The 21402-nt window shown below is 37.8% G+C and overlaps 2 protein-coding genes across 2 annotated transcripts; both read right to left on the bottom strand.

Annotated features, from left to right (window-relative positions):
• Window positions 1-7587: 7587 nt before the first annotated feature.
• LOC149197665 (UDP-glycosyltransferase 86A2-like) lies at window positions 7588-9295 on the bottom strand. The gene is made up of 2 exons (XM_089403958.1): window positions 8764-9295; window positions 7588-8672 (listed from the first exon to the last, which is right to left on the bottom strand). Exons 1-2 carry the CDS (start codon window positions 9266-9268, stop codon window positions 8047-8049), a joined length of 1131 nt encoding a protein of 376 aa, XP_089260084.1. The 5' UTR covers window positions 9269-9295; the 3' UTR covers window positions 7588-8046.
• On the bottom strand, window positions 7711-8043 carry LOC149197666 (phloretin 4'-O-glucosyltransferase-like). The gene has a single exon (XM_089408764.1). It carries the CDS (start codon window positions 8041-8043, stop codon window positions 7711-7713), a length of 333 nt encoding a protein of 110 aa, XP_089264890.1.
• Window positions 9296-21402: the final 12107 nt, after the last annotated feature.

Here is a 21402-nt window from a genome sequence, read left to right as displayed (position 1 = left end):
ATACTCTTGTACAAACTAGGATCAAAATCCTTGCTGCTATCCTCTCTGCTGAGTTTTAATCCCATTACTGTGGGAGTGATCGCTGCTTTGCATTCTTGCATGTTAAATCTGCCCAACACTTGATTTACATATCTAGCTTGTGAGATAAAAATTCCTTTTTCATTTTGATCTACTTCTATGCCTAAGAAGTATCTCAAGAAACCCATGTCAGTCATTTCAAATTCCTCTTTCATGACTGATTTAAAATTCTCAATGAGCTGATCATCATTACCTGTGAAAATAACATCATCAACATATAAGACAACAATTAAAATTTTACCATCTTTTTCTTTGATGTAGATGGTGGGTTCTCCTTCACACTTGTCAAATTCATTATCCAATAGATAGGAACCTATCCTGCTGTACCATGCTCTTGGCGCTTGCTTCAGCCCATAAAGAGCTTTCTTCAATTTGCACACTTTATGCTCTTCACCTTTCTTCTCATAACCTAGAGGTTGTTCAACATAAACCTCTTCTTTTAACACTCCATTTAGGAATGCTGACTTCACGTCCATTTGGTAAACTTTCCACTTGTTTTGAGCTGCTATGGACAACACTGCTCTCACGGTTTCCATTCTTGCAACCGGTGCGAAAGTCTCCGCATAATCTCTCCCATATTGCTGCTTGTACCTTTTGACAACCAGCCTTGCCTTGTGTCTTTCTATTTTACCTTCAGCATTGCTCTTGGTCTTGTAAACCCATTTCACTCCAATGACTTCTTTGCCTTTTGGTAGCTCAACCAAATCCCATGTTTTATTTCTCTCTATGGCATTCATCTCCTCATCCATAGCTTCTATCCATTTCCTATCTTTAATTGCATCTTCGAAATGAATAGGGTCTTCAACATGACAGTATAAAGCAAATAAAGAATTCATACCTTCATTTGCTGCTTCTTGTTCATAAATTTCATTTAAATTTCTGAACTTCTTACCTCTTTCATTTGGTGTATAAGTGCTTGAAGAAGCACTTGAATTTCCTTCTTGTGGTGTGCTTGAAGAGGCACTTTCATTTCTTCTCACGGGTGTCTCTTGCTGTTCTGTTGTTGGCGCTGCTGTTTGGGGTGTTTCAGCCATTTCCTCATCATCATCATCATGAGACAAACAGTTTTTAACATTCACTGTTTTCTCTATGCTTCCATCCCAAGCTTCCTCCTCAATGAATTGAACATCTCTGCTGACAAAAAATTTCTTGGTAGATGGGATATACAACCTGTAAGCTTTGGATTCCTCACTGTATCCAATGAAGATACATTTCTCCCCTTTGCTGTCCAACTTCCTCCTTAGCTGATCTGGTATGTGTGCATAGGCCACACATCCAAAAACTTTCAAGTGGGTGACACCTTGCTTTCTCCCACTCCATGCTTCTTCCGGCACTTTGTTCAACACTGCTTTTGTAGGACACCTGTTCAAAATATACACTGCACAATTTACAGCTTCAGCCCAATAATCATTTGGCAAATGCTTTGCCTTCAGCATGCTCCTCGCCATATCCATGATGGTCCTATTCTTCCTTTCAGCAACTCCATTTTGCTGTGGGGTGTACCTAGCTGTAAATTGTTTGTGAATTCCATTTTCTCTACAAAATCGTAGGAATTCCTTGGAGATATACTCACCTCCTCTGTCAGTTCTCAAAACTTTTATATGCAACCCGCTTTGGTTCTCAACAAGTGCTTTGAAATTTCGAAATTTCTCAAACACTTCACTTTTGTTCTTAAGGAAATATACCCAAGTTTTTCTTGTGAAGTCATCAATAAATGTTAGGAAATATTGGCTGCCTGCTAATGATGGAGCTTGCATCGGTCCACATAAATCTGAGTGGATGATCTCTAAGGGTGCCTTTGCCCTTATGCTTTTACCTGATGGAAAACTTTCTCTATGTTGTTTCCCCAAAATGCAACCTTCACAAAGGCTGTCCGGTTTCTCTATCAATGGCAATCCTCTTACCATTCCTTTTCTGCTTAACAAGTTTAGACCTCCAAAATTGAGATGTCCAAATCTCAAGTGCCACAACCAATTTTCATCCTTTGGCACGCTTTGGAAAGCCTCTTGTGTCACTGCTGCAATTTCTTCTTTATTTTTCAAATCTGCTCTTATTCTAAGAGGGAACATTCTGTTCCTTGTCATCTTCACTTCAGCAATGCATCGCTTGCTGGGTGCTCTGTCCATGATGGTGCATACATCATTCTTAAAGAAAACATTGTACCCCTTATGGACAAGCTGTCCAATACTCAAGAGGTTACACCTCATTCCAGGGACATAGTAGACATCTGCTATGGTTTTCTTTTCTCCTTGCTTTGTAAATATTTTAACTTCTCCTTTTCCCATAACAGAAATTTTGCTATCAGTTCCTAGTGTGACTTCTGATTTCACATTTTTATCTAGGGCAGAAAATAAGGCTATGTTTCCTGTCATATGGTTGCTGCAACCTGAGTCTAAAAACCATATGTCTTCACTATTTGTTTCAGCCATATTACAAGCTAACAACACATTATTTTGGCGGATATTTTCACTAGTAATGTTTGCATTAGATCTATATTTCATATCATGCTGCTTCTTTTTACATTCACTAGCATAATGCCCATATTTTTTTACAATAATAGCATTGGACATTGGATTTTTCATACCTTTGTCCTTGAGCATGATGTTGTCCTCTTTGCTGGTTGTTGCCTTGGCCTTGGTTCTGATTTGGATTGCTGCCTCTTCCTTGAGCATTTGCTGGGCTGTTCCTTCCACCTCTGTTCTGGCTTCTGCCTCTTCCTCTCTTGTTTCCTCTGCCTTGACCTCTTCCTCTTCCAAAAGACATCTGGGTCTTAAAGGCTTGCTCTAGAGATGAGTTTTCATTCCTACTCAACCTCTGCTCATGTGTTATCAGTGATGCATGTAGTTCATCAACTGAAAAGTTTGAGAGATCCTTTGTCTCTTCAATGGTGGTGACAATTGCATCAAACTTTGAGGGTAAGACCCTCAATATTTTCTCCACAATCCTCCTTTCTTCAATGGTTTCTCCATGAGTCCTCATCTGTGTGATCAGACCAATCACATGTGTGAAGAATGAGTCAATGTTGTCTGACTTCTTCATGTTCATATTCTCAAAATCCTTCCTCAGCAATTGTAGTTTTGTTGTCTTCACTCTCTCCATGCCTTTATAGGCTGTCTTGAGAGTTTGCCATGCTTCATTGGATGTCTTAGCTGCTGCTATTCTTGGAAATACACTCTGTTCCACTGCTTGATACAACAATACAATGGCTTTTGCATCCTTCTTCCTATTGCTCTTCAGCAGATCTTTCTCTCCCTGAGTTAATGCATTGAACTCATTTTCATCTGCTGGTTCTGCAAACCCAGATTCAACTAATTCCCATAAATCTTGAGAGATAAACACGGCTCTCATGGTTATGGCCCAATAGTCATAGTTTTTCCCATTAAATTGTGGGAGTTGGGTGTTAAACATACCCATACTAGTGCTGGTGCTAGCCATTCTTTCAATACTTGACTGTGTAAAAAAAATTACTGACTGTCTTCACTTTGCTGGTGAAGTTGCTACAACAATAAACCCTTCCTTCAGCTTCTTTGACACTTCAAAGAGCCTAGACTAGCTCTGATACCATGTTGGAAATTTATGAAAATTCCATAATAGACAGACAAAAAAAAATTCTCTGTTTTTATACTCTGTTTTAACACAGAAAACCCAGAAAATCACTTGCTGGAAACGGTGTTTCAGCAACACAGTTTTTTTCAGTAGCTGTAACTGGTGTTGCAGCAACGTAAATTTTTGACGTCAAGTATTTTTTGAGTTACGGTATAACAGCAACAGGAAAAAATTAACTTGCGTTTATTAAAAGTAAACTAATTGTTACAGGAATTTCATAAAAGATTGTTCTTAAAAAAAAAAAAAAACAAAAACACCTTCCTCTTGACAGAGGGATTCAACAAGGCTACTTTAGAGACACTTCAAAACTTAAAAAGACTTCAAACTGTAAACAGAAAATACATTACTGTGTCTGCACTGCTGTACATTACAGAAAACAAAATACGCTGTCTCCTCTGAAAAATAAACAGGCTGTTTTTCACTGCTGTGTCTGCACTCTGCATTGTTGTGACTGCACTCCTGTGCATTTACAGAACATTCTGTTTCTGTTCAGAACTAATGTTGTTGTAACACTCTGTTTCAGCTCAGAACGCTGCTGTAACACGCTGCTGTAACACTGTTTCTTCCTTGAAACATTTTACACTGCTGTGTGTAAATTACATTCATACATTCACGCTGCTGCATACAAAAAAAACTTCTGCACTGCTGTGCATTACAAAGAGAGCTCTGTCTCTATTCCTCAAAAAAAACTTACACACTGCTGTGTCTACATTACATTTTTCAGATTCAACAGAAAACTGAACTACATGTTTTTTTTACTTGCCGTAAAAGCAAAACTATACCTGTGAATTAAAATAAAATAAAATTAAAAATCCTACCTACATTTACCAACTACAGCAATAAATTACCATCATTCCGTGAGTGACCACCATTCCGTAATAAATTGCTGTGTAATGGCTGATTTAGGAAAAGACTTGAGCTGCGGCTGTTTAATGGCAGTTTCATTAATGTAGAGGTATGGTTGTTGATTCATCAGTACAGGAGTATGGCAAAGGACAAGCCCTGCAGTTGAAAATAATATTTCAACATATCTGTACCCTGAAAAACCACCATCAGAAAAGGGCCGAACTTAGTTTAAGGGAGGGACAGCTCCTCCTCAGCCTGGGTGGAGCGTTTTTGTCAGCTCAAAGAGACTGGTAGCAGGAGATGCTTTCATATTCTTGAGGTTTTCTTTTGCTTATTTGGCTTTGACGGATCTGTAGTATTTCAAATCCGCCAGTTTGTGTAATCACAAATAGGTTCTAGTAGAGTAGAAACAATGACGAGCGGGGTATCTTTGCCGGGGTTGCGAGGGAAGCAGGTATTCGTGCTTATTACATTGATTTGCACTATATTTATTGTTTGGGGACTGGAAGGAGCCCCATTTCTGAGTGTTCTTCCGAAAGATGAACGCATTCGGAGGTTGATTCGAGCAGACGATGTGCGGAATCGGTTTTCAGGTTTGCTTCTTCAATTACTATCTGTTTTTATATAATTAAAGTAATTAATTTTTGCTTTCATCAGAATGAACAAATTCAAAACCGTGTGCTTAATATTATTAATGAAGAACACAAAACCCTTAGTAACATTTTTTTTTCCAGCAAGAAAAAAACGATATATATTTTCATTATAGGAATATATTACATATTATGATATTCCAGATACCAATATAGTTGCTACATATATCATACCTCAACGAGTTCTCGCTACCCATCCAGAAGATCATACGACATTCCAATCTTACTATTCCACATAAATTCACCCAGAAAGTTTAGCCACATATAATCAGGGTACATAATAAACAGGTGGACAAAATAAGAAGCCGCATCCAGATCCACATGTGGACATATGGATATATACATATGATCGATATATTCGATTTTTTAAATAATTCGGGGAAAATTGATTTAGCAGGCTTTCATATTCTTCAGGTTTTCTTTTGCAAGCCCTCTGATTATCACTTGTTAACTTCTGTTGATGCACATACTTGCAACTCATGAACAATATGCTGTTTCAGGGGTGAAAGTGGAGAACTGCGTGTTGGAGTTAGGCGTGCTATGCTTCGGCAAACTAATACAAGAATACGGGCCAGCGAAGAATACAACCATGGATTATGCAACTGGTCTGAAGTGCAACTGGTCTGAAGTGTGATTGCGTGTGATTGCTTCTTACCTACATTTTAAGAAGGGGTACTTACAGATTAAGAAAAGGAATCTGTAGGGGTACTTACAGATTGAGAATAGGGAAGAGTGAGGTAGTTTACTTTGTTTCTTGCGACTACGGAAGAAGAATGAAAGTGGAGAACTGCGTGTTGGAGTTAGGCGTGCTATGCTTCTGGTAAACTAATACAAGAATACGGGCCAGAGAAGAATACAACCATGGATTATGCAACTGCTCTGAAGTGTGATTGCTTCTTACCTACAGATTAAGAAGGGGTACTTACAAATTAAGAAAAGGAATCTGTAGGGGTACTTACAGATTAAGAATAGGGAAGAGTGAGGTAGTTTACTTTGTTTCTTGCGACGACGGAAGAAGATGCTAGGTTCCCACAGATGACTTTGACAGGCATAAGCTGCTCGACTTTGATAGGCATAAGCTACTCGGTCCCTGCGGACAACCTTAACAGGCATTGACAAGGAACCATGGATCCAGGTCCGGCAGGAGGCAACCAGTTTGGCCTCACATAGTCTACAAAAATCGATTACCAGCAATATCGATTATCAGAAATAAAGTTTAAACCCAACTCTGGAGATCCCAGCGCCACGTAATTGTTACAAAGATCCAAATGGCAGTGTGAGAAAGATACACACGTTGAAAAGATCCACACTTAGAAAAGGAAATATCAGCAATATCGATTATCAGCAATAAAGTTTAAACCCAACTCTGGAGATCCCAGTGCCACGTAATTGTTACAAAGATCCAAATGGCAGTGTGAGAAAGATACACACGTTGAAAAGATCCACACTTAGAAAAGGAAAGCTTCAAAGGGAATCATATTAAACTAAACTTCCCATGTATGCGAGTGAAACAAAACTAGCATTTAATTTGCTCAGCTAATAGCTAGCATTAAGCTAGCTAGTATTTGTAGTTTGAAAATACGAAACCAAATACTACTTATAACCTATGTTTTCCCTCTTCAGCCTCGGGAAGTCCCGAGGCCAAATAAAAAGGGAAATATATCTGTATTGAAAAAACTTCGATTGCGAATCTGTCTTTGTGTAGAAACTTTGGTTATATCGTGATAGTTAATTCCACAGGCAGGTGAACTAATGTTAAGATCGACATAACCGATTACGGCATAACTGATTACTATAGTCTTTGGTTATATCGTGATAGTTAATTCCATAGGTAGGTGAACTAATGTTAAGATCCTCTTCAGCCTCGGGAAGTCCCGAGGCCAAATAAGAAGTGAAATATATCTGTATTGAAAAACCTTCGATTGCGAATCTGTCTTTGTGTAGAAACTTTGGTTATATCGTGATAGTTAATTGCACTGGCAGGTGAACTAATGTTAAGATCGGCATAACCGAATGTTAAGATCGGCATAACCGATTACTATAGTCTTTGGTTATATAGTGATAGTTAATTCTTTGGTTATATTGTGATAGTTAATTCCACAGGCAGGTGAACTAATGTTAAGATCGGCATAACCGATTACTATAGTCCCTGGCCATTGCGGGATGGCAGGGACTAATAAATAGTTGTGTTTATGCGATGTGATGCATCTTCTCAAAATAAATAGTTGTGCTTATGTGATAATGGATCTTCTCAAAATGGTATATGGTATTGTTGACCGTGGAGTGCGAATTCACATCATCATTTAGGCATTCGATTATTTCTGTTTAAAAATAAACCAGTTTACCAACTCAATAAAAGATACATATTAACCATAAATATTTTAGAAATTCCATTCTCAGCTTCTTATTTTCTACATAATCATCGAATTCACGGTGACCATAGAAATATCTTTCTGAGAAGTAAAATTAATTTTTAGCAAATTTTGGGTACCGGTGATAGTTTGTGAACTTCTTTGAGATTTGACACTGCTCATACTTCTGATCCAACTCCTTTAGTGCACGTTGTCTTAATATAATCGGCCAAGCGTTGCAGGTTAACCCAAGAGGATCCTCCCTCACTTACTGCTTGCCTTATCGTTTCTCTAATTTCTTTACTCTTCCTCCTCATATCTTCCCCTTCTTTGCTTCCCACCAGAAATTTGACAGCTCTTACAATCTCTTCCCGCGCTATCACTCCATCGTCCCTGCGTGTCTCTAACCCTAATCCAATATTCCAATGGCTAACCACAAGCATTCTATTAGTGTATTGATCAATCCCCTGTGGAAAAACCAAAATGGGCACCCCCAAACTCAGGCTCTCCATTGTTTAATTCCAACCCCCGTGGGTTAAGAAACCCTCGACGGAAGGATGAGATAAAAATGATAATTGAGTACACCACAGAACCACCAGGCCTTGATTTTTCGTTTTCTCGAGAAAGCGCTCTGGTAGAACGTTGCCATCATCGTCAGAACCTAACATACCTGTACGGACTAACCACAGGAAATTCTGCCCACTTTCCAATAAACCCATCGCTATCTCTTCCACTTGAGTTCTGGACATGCGAGCTACGCTTCCAAAGGAAACGTAGAGAACGGAGCATCTCGCCTTCGAATCCAGCCACTGCGAACAATCTGTTTCGGCCCACAGACTTAGTGACGTGGAATTCACAGAAATTTGGTTATGCCTGCACTCGGCTTTGAGATAAACTGATGGAAGAAACGGACCGAGTGAGTAGATTGGAGCTGCAGGTTCTCGAACTGCATCGCTTGCTTCTCTTTCGAGTTCGTACACTGTATTTCCGATAATCCATTCTGCCTCGTCTAGCAAAGCGATCTGTTGCACAACATCTCTATAAAATTCACTAGAAGTGTCTCCAGCCTGGATAATTGATGGCCGATCCTGAGGCTTCAATGGAGGAAGACCCGGAATATAATCAATAATCACTTTGGAATCTGTAAAAATAAATACGTGTTCGTTACATATCGAAAGACCTAAATCTTTTTTTTTTTTTTTTTCAGTTCAAAAGGGAGGAGAGGAGTGCACCTTGTTTTTTTGGCGGAATGTGACCGTTGGAAATAATTAGGGAGAGATGTTTATGGATGGCATAAACACTCACAGACTGCGGCCAGAAACAAACGAAAGGAACTTTAAATTTCTTGGCGACCAGAGACGTCCAAGAAAGAAAGAAGCTGCCGATTATAAGGGAGAACAGGGGCTTGACAGCTTCTGTATGGAGGTGATTTTGTATCAGATCTTCTGCAGAATCTCTCATTTTGTACATTACAAATGGGTAATATTCCGAATAATTGGCCTGTCGGTCAAAATCCAGCGGTAGGCCGTATGAAACCTGTGCGAAGCGAATGTTTGAATTCGGACCAACTGAAATCCCGTCGTGATAACTGCGGGCTTTCATCATTTTCGAATGATTGGATTCGATGTTGATGAAGGTGACATGAATGCCTTTTGAAGAAAGCATCTCAGAGAGTCGTATCAGTGGAGTTATGTGGCCCTGAACTGGGTATGGTATAACCAAAACATGGGGAGCCATAGTGAGTAGAAGATCACAATTTTCTTGTTTGATTGTGAAATTAGCACTGGGAATCCCTCGGTGACTTAGTCTTAATAGAGTGCTTGAAGTTTGAAGAGTAGGCAGAAAGATCGATGAGAAAATATAAAAAGAAGTTTGAAGAGTGGGGAGCCATAGTGAGTAGAAGATCACAATTTTCTTGTTTGATTGTGAAATTAGCACTGAGAACCCCTCGGTGACTTAGTCTTAATAAAGTGCTTGAAGTTTGAAGAGTAGGCAGAAAGATCGTTGAGAAAATATAAAAAGAAGTTTGAAGAGTAGGTTCACTTGTGGGAATGATATTTGTGTTTTATTGTTTGTTTAGTTTTTGTTTTTATGCTTTTATTTTATTTAATAGGTGTTTTTTTAATTAATGATGGTGATTTATAGTTATTATTGTGATTCCCGAGATATCAGTCTAGAAACTATTAATTCTTATATTATGAATTGGAATCATGATCTACATATATTAAAATCAATATGTTATATACTGTATATTGTAGTTGTTGTGATCAATAATAAATCAATGTAATGTGATTTGTAGTGTGTGCAATTATTGTCTCTCTCACTGCTCTCTTCAAATTGAAATTGATTTCTATTAATTTCAATGGTACACCATAACTAGTTGCTATTTAAATTTTTTTTACCATCATCTAGCGGTCATACTTAGATGATTTTGAATCAATAACGACTCTGTTTACATATTCAAATGGTGTTATCTATTAACGTTATGTAATCTAATGCAACAGAGGGAAATAGGCTCTATGGTGTGATGTAACAAAGGTAAACCCTCTATGACGAAGTTATAATAGCATGCTTGAACGAAGAGTAGGTGGGAAAAAGACAAAATCTGAAAATAAACTCTATTCCTGGAACTTGGAAGTCTAGGAATTCGTCTAGGAATAAACCAATTGGAAATCTAGGAATTCGTCCTGCATGTGTAATGCAGGGTACGTCTAGGAATAAACCAACTGGAAATCTAGGAATTCGTCCTGCATGTGTAATGCAGGGTACTTATCGTTTATGATGTCATTGCATACACAAATGAAGACCAGAGGCCATTTGGCACGTCTTTTCTGCACACCTTTTATTCGCTGTTATGAGATACGTCTTTTCTGCACACCTTTTATTTGCTCTTATGACATAGGTATTGTAACACAGCAACCAATATATACAATACAATGTTATAAGGTAATTAATTGGCCTCAGTGTAGGGTTGTTTAATATATGTTATTAGCTAAATTTAAGAAGTATATTATTTTATTGATAGCTTATACTGTATGTTATTAGTTAAATTTAAGTAGGTATATTATTTTATTGATGAGTTATACTATATATTATTTGTTAAATTTAAACAAGTATGTTATTTCACTAATAACTTATACTACCCCTGCAAATTAATAATTTCTTATACTACCACTGCAAATTAATAATTTCTTATAGCATTGTATATATTAATTACCTAATAATAATATATGCGAAGAGCATTGGTACCCAGTGCATCTCCATGATTAACCTTCTATAGTGCAGCTCCGTGATTAACCCTTCGATAGTGAATGAACATGACGGTCAACAGAATGAAGAAAAAGTATGAGATGGAGGTTGTTGGGCCTTATTTAAAAACGCTCCCAAAGGTCCTTTTCCTACGGAAAATCTGTAATTCACTTAGGAACATGAATTCATGAGACCATTCAACATACTTTCAATGGTGAAATATTTAATACAGATTCTTCCAAGAGTTTGTCGGATTGATTTAGTTTTACATTGGTGAAAATTAATACAGTTTAATCGCTGGAAAGCAACGAAACTTCATATAAATATATATATGTGCAGCAACCTAAGAAAATTACAATTCCATCACATTGACTACAGAGGCAAATGAAAATGAATATATTTTACTGCATGTCTTTATCAGATTTTCAGGATGCACCTACAATGGACTAAATCATCTAATTGAAAGTGACCATTACAGTAACGATAGAGTTATATTGACTTATGGTTTTATAATTGTTGGAATATTAATTCCAACTGCTGTGCAGCAGCAGTAACTACTTTATTCATTTGTCGTGATCCGGCGCCCCACATTTTCTCCCGATCTTTTATGTCACCGCCATTACCATCTTTTCACTCTTTAATTATTTTTGTGTTTCCAGAAGGATGAAGATCAGATCCAGCACCACACCGTTACTTTTCAGCAACTATATTAATGAGCAGAACGGCTGAAACAGAAAAAGAACCATTCTCGAGCCGACGCAGCATTTATCAGTCTTGGGTTTCAGCACAACCGACTCAAGAAATACAGCAAAAGATCAAATCTGTTAAATCATGAACAGCATAAACTTTATCAGCAAGTTAAAGCGGTGATGACCCTTTCCCGCACTATAAATAGAAACAGAAACAAAAGTAGAAAATAGAGAGATAGAGAGCAAAGGGGAGCACACAGCAGTGTAGAACAAGAGAGATTTTTTTGTATTGCACAGCAGTGCTGAAATTTTCTGAGATAGTTGTTTTGTGGAACTGAAGCGTTCCTGTTGTAATCCCTCTGTCAAGAGGAAGATGCTCTTAAGCATAATCTTTTGTGAAGATCCCTCTACGTGAGGAAGACTTATTTTATCAGTTAGTTTATTTTCATAAATAGAAATTTCTTTCTGTGTGTTGCTGTTTCACCAAAAGTTATTTTGTCAAAAATTTCTCGTAAGTCGAAAAATACTTGACGTCAAAAATCCTCGTTGCTGCAACACCACGAACAACAACTGAAAAAAATTTACGTTGCTGCAACACCATGAACAACGTTGCTGCAACACTACGAACAGCAACTAAAAAAAACTGTGTTGCTGCAACACCGTTTCCAGAGAACGAATTTTTCTGTTTTTCTGAGTTAAAAACAGAGTATTTTTCTGTGTCAAAGACAAAGTATTATTTTGATCAGTTTTTGATCCTGAGGCAAAGTAGAGTATTATTTTACGCTCTGTTCTTGTGTTTTTGAATTATCAGAAAACAGAGTATTGCTCTCTGTTCATATTTTTGTTGTTTCAGAATTTATCAAAAAATTCTCAACAGTGGAAACAGAGGATTTTTCCACTGTATTTTGTTTGGAATAACCAGAAATTCCCGACATGGTATCAGAGCTTGTCTAGGCTCTTTGAAGACATCAAAGAAGTTGAAAGAAGATTTGTTGCTGCAGCAAATTATCCAGCAAAGCGAAAACGCTGTCAAGGGATTTTTCAGATTAGTTTTTTGTGTAGCTGCTGAAGACAATTAAGTGATTTTTTTTACAGTCAAGTATTACAAGAATGGCCAGCACCAGCGTGGGTATGTTTAATACCCAGCTCCCACAGTTAAATGGGAAAAATTATGACTACTGGGCAATAACCATGAAAGCCGTGTTTGCCTCACATGATTTATGGGAACTTGTTGAATATGGATTTGAAGAGCCAGCAAATGAAGAAGCGTTTATTGGATTAACTCAGGCAGAGAAAGAGCTGTTGAAGACCAATAAGAAGAAGGACTCAAAAGCCCTTGTATTCTTATATCAAGTAGTGCATGAGAGTGTGTTTCCGAGGATAGCAGCAGCCAATACATCCAGAGAAGCATGGCAAACTCTCAAGACAGCCTATCAAGGCATGGAGAAAGTGAAGACAACAAAACTACAGTTGCTGAGGAAAGATTTTGAGAACCTGCGTATGAAGGAGTAAGAAAATATTGACTCATTCTTCACACAAGCAATTGGTTTGGTCACACAGATAAGGTCTCATGGAGAAACTCTTGAAGAAAGGAGGATTGTGGAGAAACTATTGAGGTGTCTACCCTCAAAGTTTGATGTGATTGTCACCACCATAGAAGAGACAAAGGATCTCTCAAATTTTTCAGTTGATGAACTTCATGCATCACTGATAACACATGAGCAGAGGTTGAGTAGAAATGAAAACTCATCTCTAGAGCAAGCCTTTAAGACCCATATGTCATTTGGAAGAGGAAGAGGTCAAGGCAGAGGAAACAAGAGAGGAAGAGGAAGAACCCAATACAGAGGTGGAGGAAACAGTCCAGCAAACGTTCAAGGAAGAGGCAGCAATCCAAATCAGAACCAAGGCCATGGCAGCAGCCAGCAAAGTGGACAACATCATGCTCAAAGACAAAGGTATGAAAAATCCAATGTCCAATGTTATTATTGTAAAAAATATGGGCACTATGCAAATGAATGTAAGAAAAAGCAGCATGATATGAGTAATAGATCTAGTGCAAATATCACTAGAGAAAATATCAGTCAAGATAATGTGTTGTTAGTTTTTAATATGGCTGAAACAAACAGTGAAGATATATGGTTTCTAGATTCTGGTTGCAGCAACCATATGACAGGAAACATAGCCCTGTTTTCTGCTTTAGATCAGAGTGTGCAGTCACAAGTCACACTTGGGACTGATAGTAAAACTTCTGTTATGGGAAAAGGAGAAGTTAAAATATTTACAAAGAAAGGTGAAAAGAAAACCATAGCAGATGTTTATTATGTTCCTGGAATGAAGTTTAATCTCTTGAGTATTGGACAACTTGTTCAGAAGGGTTACAATGTTTTCTTTGAGAATGATGTATGCACCATCATGAACAGATTACCCAGCAAACGTTGTATTGCTGAAGTGAAGATGACAAGGAACAGGATGTTCCCTCTCAGAATAAGGGCAGATTTGAAAAATAAAGAAGTAATTGTAGCAGTGACACAAGAGGCTCTCCAAAGCGTACCAAAGGATGAAAATTGGTTGTGGCATTTGAGATTTGGACATATCAACTTTGGAGGTCTTAATTTGTTGAGTAGAAAAGGAATGGTAAGAGGATTACCATTGATAGAAAAGCCAGACAGCCTTTGTGAAGGTTGTATATTGGGAAAACAACACAGAGAAAGTTTTCCAACTGGGAAAAGCATAAGGGCAAAAGCACCTTTAGAAATTGTCCACTCAGATTTATGTGGACCGATGCAAGCTCCATCACTTGCAGGCAGCCAATATTTTCTAACATTTATTGATGACTTTACCAGAAAGACTTGGGTTTATTTTCTGAAGAATAAGAGTGAAGTGTTTGAAAAATTTCAAAATTTCAAAGCACTTGTAGAAAATCAAAGTGGGCTGCGTATCAAGGTTTTGAGAACTGACAGAGGAGGTGAGTATATCTCCAAAGAATTTTTACGTTTTTGCAGAGAAAATGGAATTCATAAGCAATTTACAGCAAGATACACCCCGCAGCAAAATGGAGTTGCTGAAAGAAAAAACAGAACAATCATGGATATGGCGAGGAGCATGTTGAAGGCAAAGCATTTGCCAAATGATTATTGGGCTGAAGCTGTACACTGTGCAGTATATATTTTGAATAGATGTCCTACAAAAGCAGTGATGAACAAAGTGCCAGAAGAAGCATGGAGTAGGAGAAAGCAAGGAGTCACCCACATGAAAGTTTTTGGTTCTGTGGCTTATGCACACATTCCAGATCAGCTAAGGAAGAAATTGGACAGCAAAGGGGAGAAATGTATTTTCATTGGATACAGTGAAGAATCCAAAGCTTACAGGTTATATATCCCATCCACCAAGAAGTTTTTTGTGAGCAGAGATGTTCAATTTATTGAAGAGGAAGCTTGGGATGGAAGCATAGAGAAAACAGTTAATGTTAAAAACTGTTTGTCTCATGATGATGATGATGAAGAGTTGGCTGAAACACATCCCCAAACAGCAGCGCCAACAACAGAACAACGAAAGACACCCTTGAGGAGAAATGAGAGTGCTTCTCCAAGCACACCACAAGGAGGAAATTCAAGTGCATCTACAAGCACTTGCACACCGAATGAAAGAGGTAAGAAATTCAGAAATTTAGGTGATATTTATGATGAAGGAATGAATTCTTTGTTTGCTTTCTATTGTCATGTTGATGACCCTGTTCATTTCGAAGATGCAATTAAAGATAAGAAATGGATATAAGCTATGGATGAGGAGATGAATGCCATAGAAAGAAATAAGACATGGGATTTAGTTGATCTACCAAAAGGTAAAGAAGTCATTGGAGTTAAATGGGTCTACAAGACCAAGAGTAATGCTGAAGGCAAGATAGAAAGGCATAAGGCAAGACTTGTTGTCAAGGGATACAAGCAGCAGTATGGAAGAGATTATGAGGAGACTTTCGCACCAGTTGCAAGAATGGAAACCGTGAGAGCAGTGCTGTCCATAGCAGCATAAAACAAATGGAAAGTTTACCAAATGGACGTGAAGTCAGCATTCTTGAATGGAGTATTAATGGAAGAGGTTTACATCGAGCAACCTCTAGGCTATGAGAAGAAAGGCCAAGAGCACAAAGTCTGCAGATTGAAGAAAGCTCTTTATGGGCTGAAGCAAGCACCAAGAGCGTGGTACAGTAGGATAGATTCCTATCTACTGGAAAACGGATTTGAGAAGTGTGAGGGAGAACCCACTGTTTACATCAAAGAAAAGGACTGTAAAATTTTAATTGTTGTGTTATATGTTGATGATGTGATCTTTATAGGTAATGATGACTACCTCATTGAAAATTTCAAATCAGTCATGAAAGAAGAATTTGAGATGACTGACATGGATTTGCTAAGATACTTCTTAGAAATAGAAGTAGATCAAAATAAAAATGGAATTTTTATTTCACAGGCAAAATATGTAAATGAAGTGTTGAGCAGATTTAACATGCAGGACAGCAAGGCAGCAATCACTCCCACAGTGATGGGATTAAAACTCAGCAAAGAGGACAGCAGCAAAGATTTTGACCCTAGTGTGTACAAGAGCATAGTTGGCAGCCTCATGTATTTGACTGCAACTAGGCCAGACATAATGTATGCTGTTAGTTTAATCTCCAGATTCATGGAGAAGCCAAAAGAAACACATTGGCAGGCAACAAAGAGAATTTTGAGGTATGTTAAAGGTACAAAAAGGTATGGCATATTTTATACTGTTTCAGAATGTTCAGATTTAGTTGGATACACAGATAGTGATTGGGCTGGAAGTGTAGATGACCGGAAAAGCACATCTGGTTACATTTTTCACATAGGTTCAGGAGCCATTTCATGGGCTTCCAAGAAACAACCAATTGTGGCATTGTCTACAGCAGAAGCAGAGTATGTGGCAGCTACAGCAGCAGCATGTCAAGCGGTTTGGATGAGGAGAATGTTGAGAAGTTTATGTCAGGAGCAGGCAACAACAACAGTTATTTTTTGTGACAATAGCTCAGCTATTGCATTATCCAAGAACTCTGTATTCCACAAGAGAACAAAACACATAGACACAAAGTTTCACTACATCAGAGAATTGGTGAACAATGGAGAAATCATTTTACAACATTGCAGGACTCAGGAACAGGTTGCAGATATTCTGACAAAGCCATTAGATCAGAAAAGTTTTGAGTTTTTAAGGAAACTTCTGGGTATGACTGATAACCCAGCAGTTGAAATTAAAAGGGGAGTGTTGGAATATTAATTCCAACTGCTGTGCAGCAGCAGTAACTACTTTATTCATTTGTCGTGATCCGGCGCCCCACATTTTCTCCCGATCTTTTATGTCACCGCCATTACCATCTTTTCACTCTTTAATTATTTTTGTGTTTCCAGAAGGATGAAGATCAGATCCAGCGCCACACCGTTACTTTTCAGCAACTATATTAATGAGCAGAACGGCTGAAACAGAAAAAGAACCATTCTCGAGCCGACGCAGCATTTATCAGTCTTGGGTTTCAGCACAACCGACTCAAGAAATACAACAAAAGATCAAATCTGTTAATCATGAACAGCATAAACTTTATCAGCAAGTTAAAGCGGTGATGACCCTTTCCCGCACTATAAATAGAAACAGAAACAGAAGTAGAAAATAGAGAGACAGAGAGCAAAGGGGAGCACACAGCAGTGTAGAAGAAGAGAGTTTTTTTTGTATTGCACAGCAGTGCTGAAATTTTCTGAGATAGTTGTTTTGTGGAACTGAAGCGTTCCTATAGTAATCCCTCTGTCAAGAGGAAGATTCTCTTAAGCATAATCTTTTGTGAAGATCCCTCTACGTGAGGAAGACTTATTTTATCAGTTAGTTTATTTTCATAAATAGAAATTTCTTTCTGTGCGTTGCTGTTTCACCAAAAGTTATTTTGTCAAAAAAAAAATTCTCGTAAGTCGAAAAATACTTGACGTCAAAAATCCCCGTTGTTGCAACACCACGAAAAACAACTGAAAAAAATTTACGTTGCTGCAACACCACGAACAACGTTGTTGCAACACTATGAACAACAACTAAAAAAAACTGTGTTGCTGCAACACCGTTTCCAGAGAACGAATTTTTCTGTTTTTCTGAGTTAAAAACATAGTATTTTTCTGTGTCAAAGACAAAGTATTATTTTGATCAGTTTTTGATCCTGAGGAAAAGTAGAGTATTATTTTACGCTCTGTTCTTGTGTTTTTGAATTATCAGAAAACAGAGTATTGCTCTCTGTTCATATTTTTGTTGTTTCGGAATTTATCAGAAAATTCTCAACAGTGGAAACAGAGGATTTTTCCACTGTATTTTGTTTGGAATAACCAGAAATTCCCGACAATAATATGGCTACATCCAAGATAGCCGTCGTGATACGACTCTGTTCAAATTCATTATTGGATGAGTGGAACTAACTATCACTCGTCTCCTAATGATTTGCTTGAAATTGTCGTTTTAAACCCATGGTTCAGAAATGATGGATTTATGAAAAAACAATTATGGAATTTTATTGTATTATTGAATTATATGTTGGAATATCAATTCCAACTGAAGGCGGACGTGGACAACGAGGGCAGCACAAAACCGCTCAGCAAAAACCACGAGCATATAGTACCGCCTTCAACCAGCAAGCAGTTTCTGTATGATCGAGCCTCATCCAATTATCATCAGGCACGTGGTCCTCTCTATACTTAAGCAAGTCTGACATTTCGGGACGTAAATTTCAGCATAAAGAGATCTTCCGAAATCCTCCACCGCCGTCCAATTTGCTTCTTCGTCCTCCGCCGTCCATCATTCAAACCTGCATACGAGCCAGCAATTAAATCCCTTACGTGGAGTAAACTCAAACATTTGTTTGACCACCAGTTCCGTCTGCAAAAGAATTAAACTGAAGTTAAACCTTGTCGTAGAAAGTTGGTAAACATTTAATTTTTTATTTTACGACACGTAATGTAATTAAGTGTGTTCATTTTAGTTCTAACATATGTTTTTTGTTTAAGTTTTTTTTATATAACGAGCCAAAAATGAAAAGTGCTCGTGGGTGGTTGTAATATGTTTTAAAAAAATGAAAAAGAATGAAGGAGCACGGAAAAACGTAGAATTAATTTTGCCCAGCAGTGCATAAAAGAGAAGAACAAGGGAGCGCAAATGTAATGGTATGTTGTTGTTGACTGGTGGTGAAGCTCGCGGCAGTGAAAGAAGTGTTGGTTTTCTGTGGTAAAAAAAGATATGAATGCACAGTAGTGCATATGAAAAAAACGGGGAGAGCTTCTGTAATTTTTTTTATGTATGTTGTAAAAACGCACAACAGTGCGAAACAAAAGAACAGAGGTTGAAATGTATTTTGGGTGTTGTCCAAACAAAGGGGAAGCAAGTGAGCGAATGAAGAATCATATGGTGTGAAATGTATTTTGGGTGTTGTCCAAACAAAAGGGAAGCAAGTGAGCGAATGAAGAATCATATGGTGTGAGTAAAGTTTTTTGTAAATGTAATGAAAATTTTACTGCATATGTAAAAATAGTTTTACAGCAGTAATGTAAAAAGGGGTTTTACAGCAGTAAAAGAAAAAGAGAATTTTACCCAGCAGTGTAAATTCTCAGGTGGAGACAGAGTTTTGTTGAATGTAATTTTTGGTAAATCCCTCTCAACAAAGAGGATGAATATGTATAAGGAATATCTTTTAATGAATAGAAATTCTTTTTATGGTGATGTAATACTCTGTTCTCATTCATTTTTTTAAAGCTTCCCTGTGCAAAAGATCCTGTGGCAGAGAAACAGAGCATTGTCTCTGTGTGTTGAGTTTGTCTATTTTTGGGATTTTACCAGAAAAATCCCCAACAGTGGTATCAGAGCAGGTTGAGGCTCTTTGAAGGCATTAAAGGAGATGAAGGAAAGACTCTTGTTGCAACAGTAAAAGCTTCTCCAGCAGTGTGAAGACTCAACAAAAGGATTCAGGTATTTCTCAGATTAATTTTCTGTGTTGCTGTTGAGGAAACAGTGAGTCATTTAAAAACACAGTCAGGTATTTAAAAATAGTAAAGAATGGCAAGGGCAAGGAAGAAAGCCTCCAATCCCCCTAAGGTTGTTTCTCCCTCTTCTATTGAAATAGAAAACAATCTATTTAAAAGCTTTCTATTTGAGGCTCCAAGGTTCGATGGGAACTTTGATATATGGGAAATAAAAATGAGGACTTTCCTAAAGTCTAAAGGGATTGAAATTTGGGAATCAGTGATGGATGATAGCAAGAAGGATAAAGAATCCAAGGAATACAATGCAAAGGCAGCAAAGACTATCTTGGATGGACTCCCTGATTCTATAAAGAAGAATCTAGGAAAATATTCATCAGCAAAGGAGATATGGGACAGACTTCATGACCTTCATGCAAAGGGAGCACTGACCATGACCATCAGTGAAGAAGAAAATTCTGAACCCATCATAGAAGCTGAATGTGAGAAGGTTGACCTCATCAAACTTCAAGTAAAAGAAAGGGATGAAGAGCTTGCCAAGCTTAAGAAGGAACTTGATGAAAGCAAGATGAAGCATCATGAAGAAGTCATCTCCATGACAAATCAGCTGAATAAAGCAAAGAAGCAGGAAGATGTCTTGACAAGTCAACTTGAACAAAGGCACAAGAGAGTGAATAAGCTTGTAGAAGAGATTGGACAGTACAAGGTAGAGGTATCCTCCCTTAAGTCTGAATTACAAGAAGCTAGGAAGCAGGCACAAGAAGCTGAAAAGAAAATAGAGAGCAGTCAAGAAGAAATCTCCAAAATGAAGTCAGATATTATCTCTCTTAAAATTGTAGCAGCTGAAACTACTCGTAGCAAGGAAGAAACTGAGGAACAAATTGCAAAGAAGAATAATGAGTGTGAAAGATTGGAAGAAGAGATTTTCCTCCTCAGAAGAAAGGTTGAAGGGATGAACAAAATCATGAAGAGCTCTCAAGCCTTCGATGACATGCTCAGCTATCACAGATCTCCATCTGATAAATCAGGACTCGGGTATGTAGGTGAACCTTCAAACAAGAATGAATATGCTTTAAGCAAAGGAGATGTGAAGAAGCCAGAAAGAAATGGTGATGCTCCTAGTTCCAGCAAAGGCAAGGAGAAAGATCAAGGCTACAATAGAAGAAATCCTACTCCAAGTAGAAAACCATCTCCAAGAAGAAATGTAGCTGATGTCAAAGAGGCAATATGCAATGGTTATGATCAAAGGATCTCAAGGCAGCAAAGCTTCAGAAGTACATCAAGGAAGCCTCCATCTTCCAGGTACCAAAGTTCATATTTTGGCTATTGTTATGCTTGCTCAAACTTTGGTCATATGGAAAAAAACTGTAGAGCATTTCATAGAGATAGATGTTGTAGTTTGCGACAATCTCCAAGAAATAATTTTACAAGAAGAAATCATGAATTCTTATTCATGAACAATGTAGAATGTTTCAAGTGTCATAACATTGGGCATATGGCACGTGATTGTAACTTAACATGGGCTCCTACACAAGCTAGACCCATGCAAAAGAAGAAAGTTACACAAGTATGGAGAAGGAAGGAAATACAGTCTGAAAGTCCCTTGAGATCTCAAGCTGATCTAAGTTTCTTTTGAGAAAACTTTGCTGAAGAAAAACAATGCATACATTAAGGGGGATCCTGTAATTATTAATCATTATTGCTGAACTTTTTTAACAGTCATTCTTTGATGAAGATCTTCTTATAGGGGAGAGATATGGAATTAAATCTACCATAAAAGCAGAGAAGAAAAATCTGCTGGGCATGGAGATTGCGTGGAGGATGTATTGCAACGCAGCAGAGCGCAAATGAAATTTATTTTGTTAATCCTTCTGAAATGTAATACGCAGCGGTGTTGAAAAATGTAATTTTTTTATCACAT

Source organism: Pinus tabuliformis, chromosome 2_2, assembly GCF_031772625.1.
Source record: "Pinus tabuliformis cultivar Carrire ecotype Pingquan chromosome 2_2, CPIR1, whole genome shotgun sequence".
Taxonomy (NCBI): domain Eukaryota; kingdom Viridiplantae; phylum Streptophyta; class Pinopsida; order Pinales; family Pinaceae; genus Pinus; species Pinus tabuliformis.
Note: the sequence above shows the minus strand (reverse complement) of the source record. Positions and strands in the feature narration are given on the sequence as shown.

Excerpts from the sequence above, each read along its gene's own strand:
- LOC149197666 (XM_089408764.1), bottom strand. The coding sequence starts at position 8,043 with ATGGAGAGCCTGAGTTTGGGGGTGCCCATTTTGGTTTTTCCACAGGGG.
- LOC149197665 (XM_089403958.1), bottom strand. The coding sequence starts at position 9,268 with ATGGCTCCCCATGTTTTGGTTATACCATACCCAGTTCAGGGCCACATA. Across the intron at positions 8,673-8,763 it reads CATTCCGCCAAAAAAACAAG|ATTCCAAAGTGATTATTGAT; the intron begins GTGCACTCCTCT and ends TTATTTTTACAG.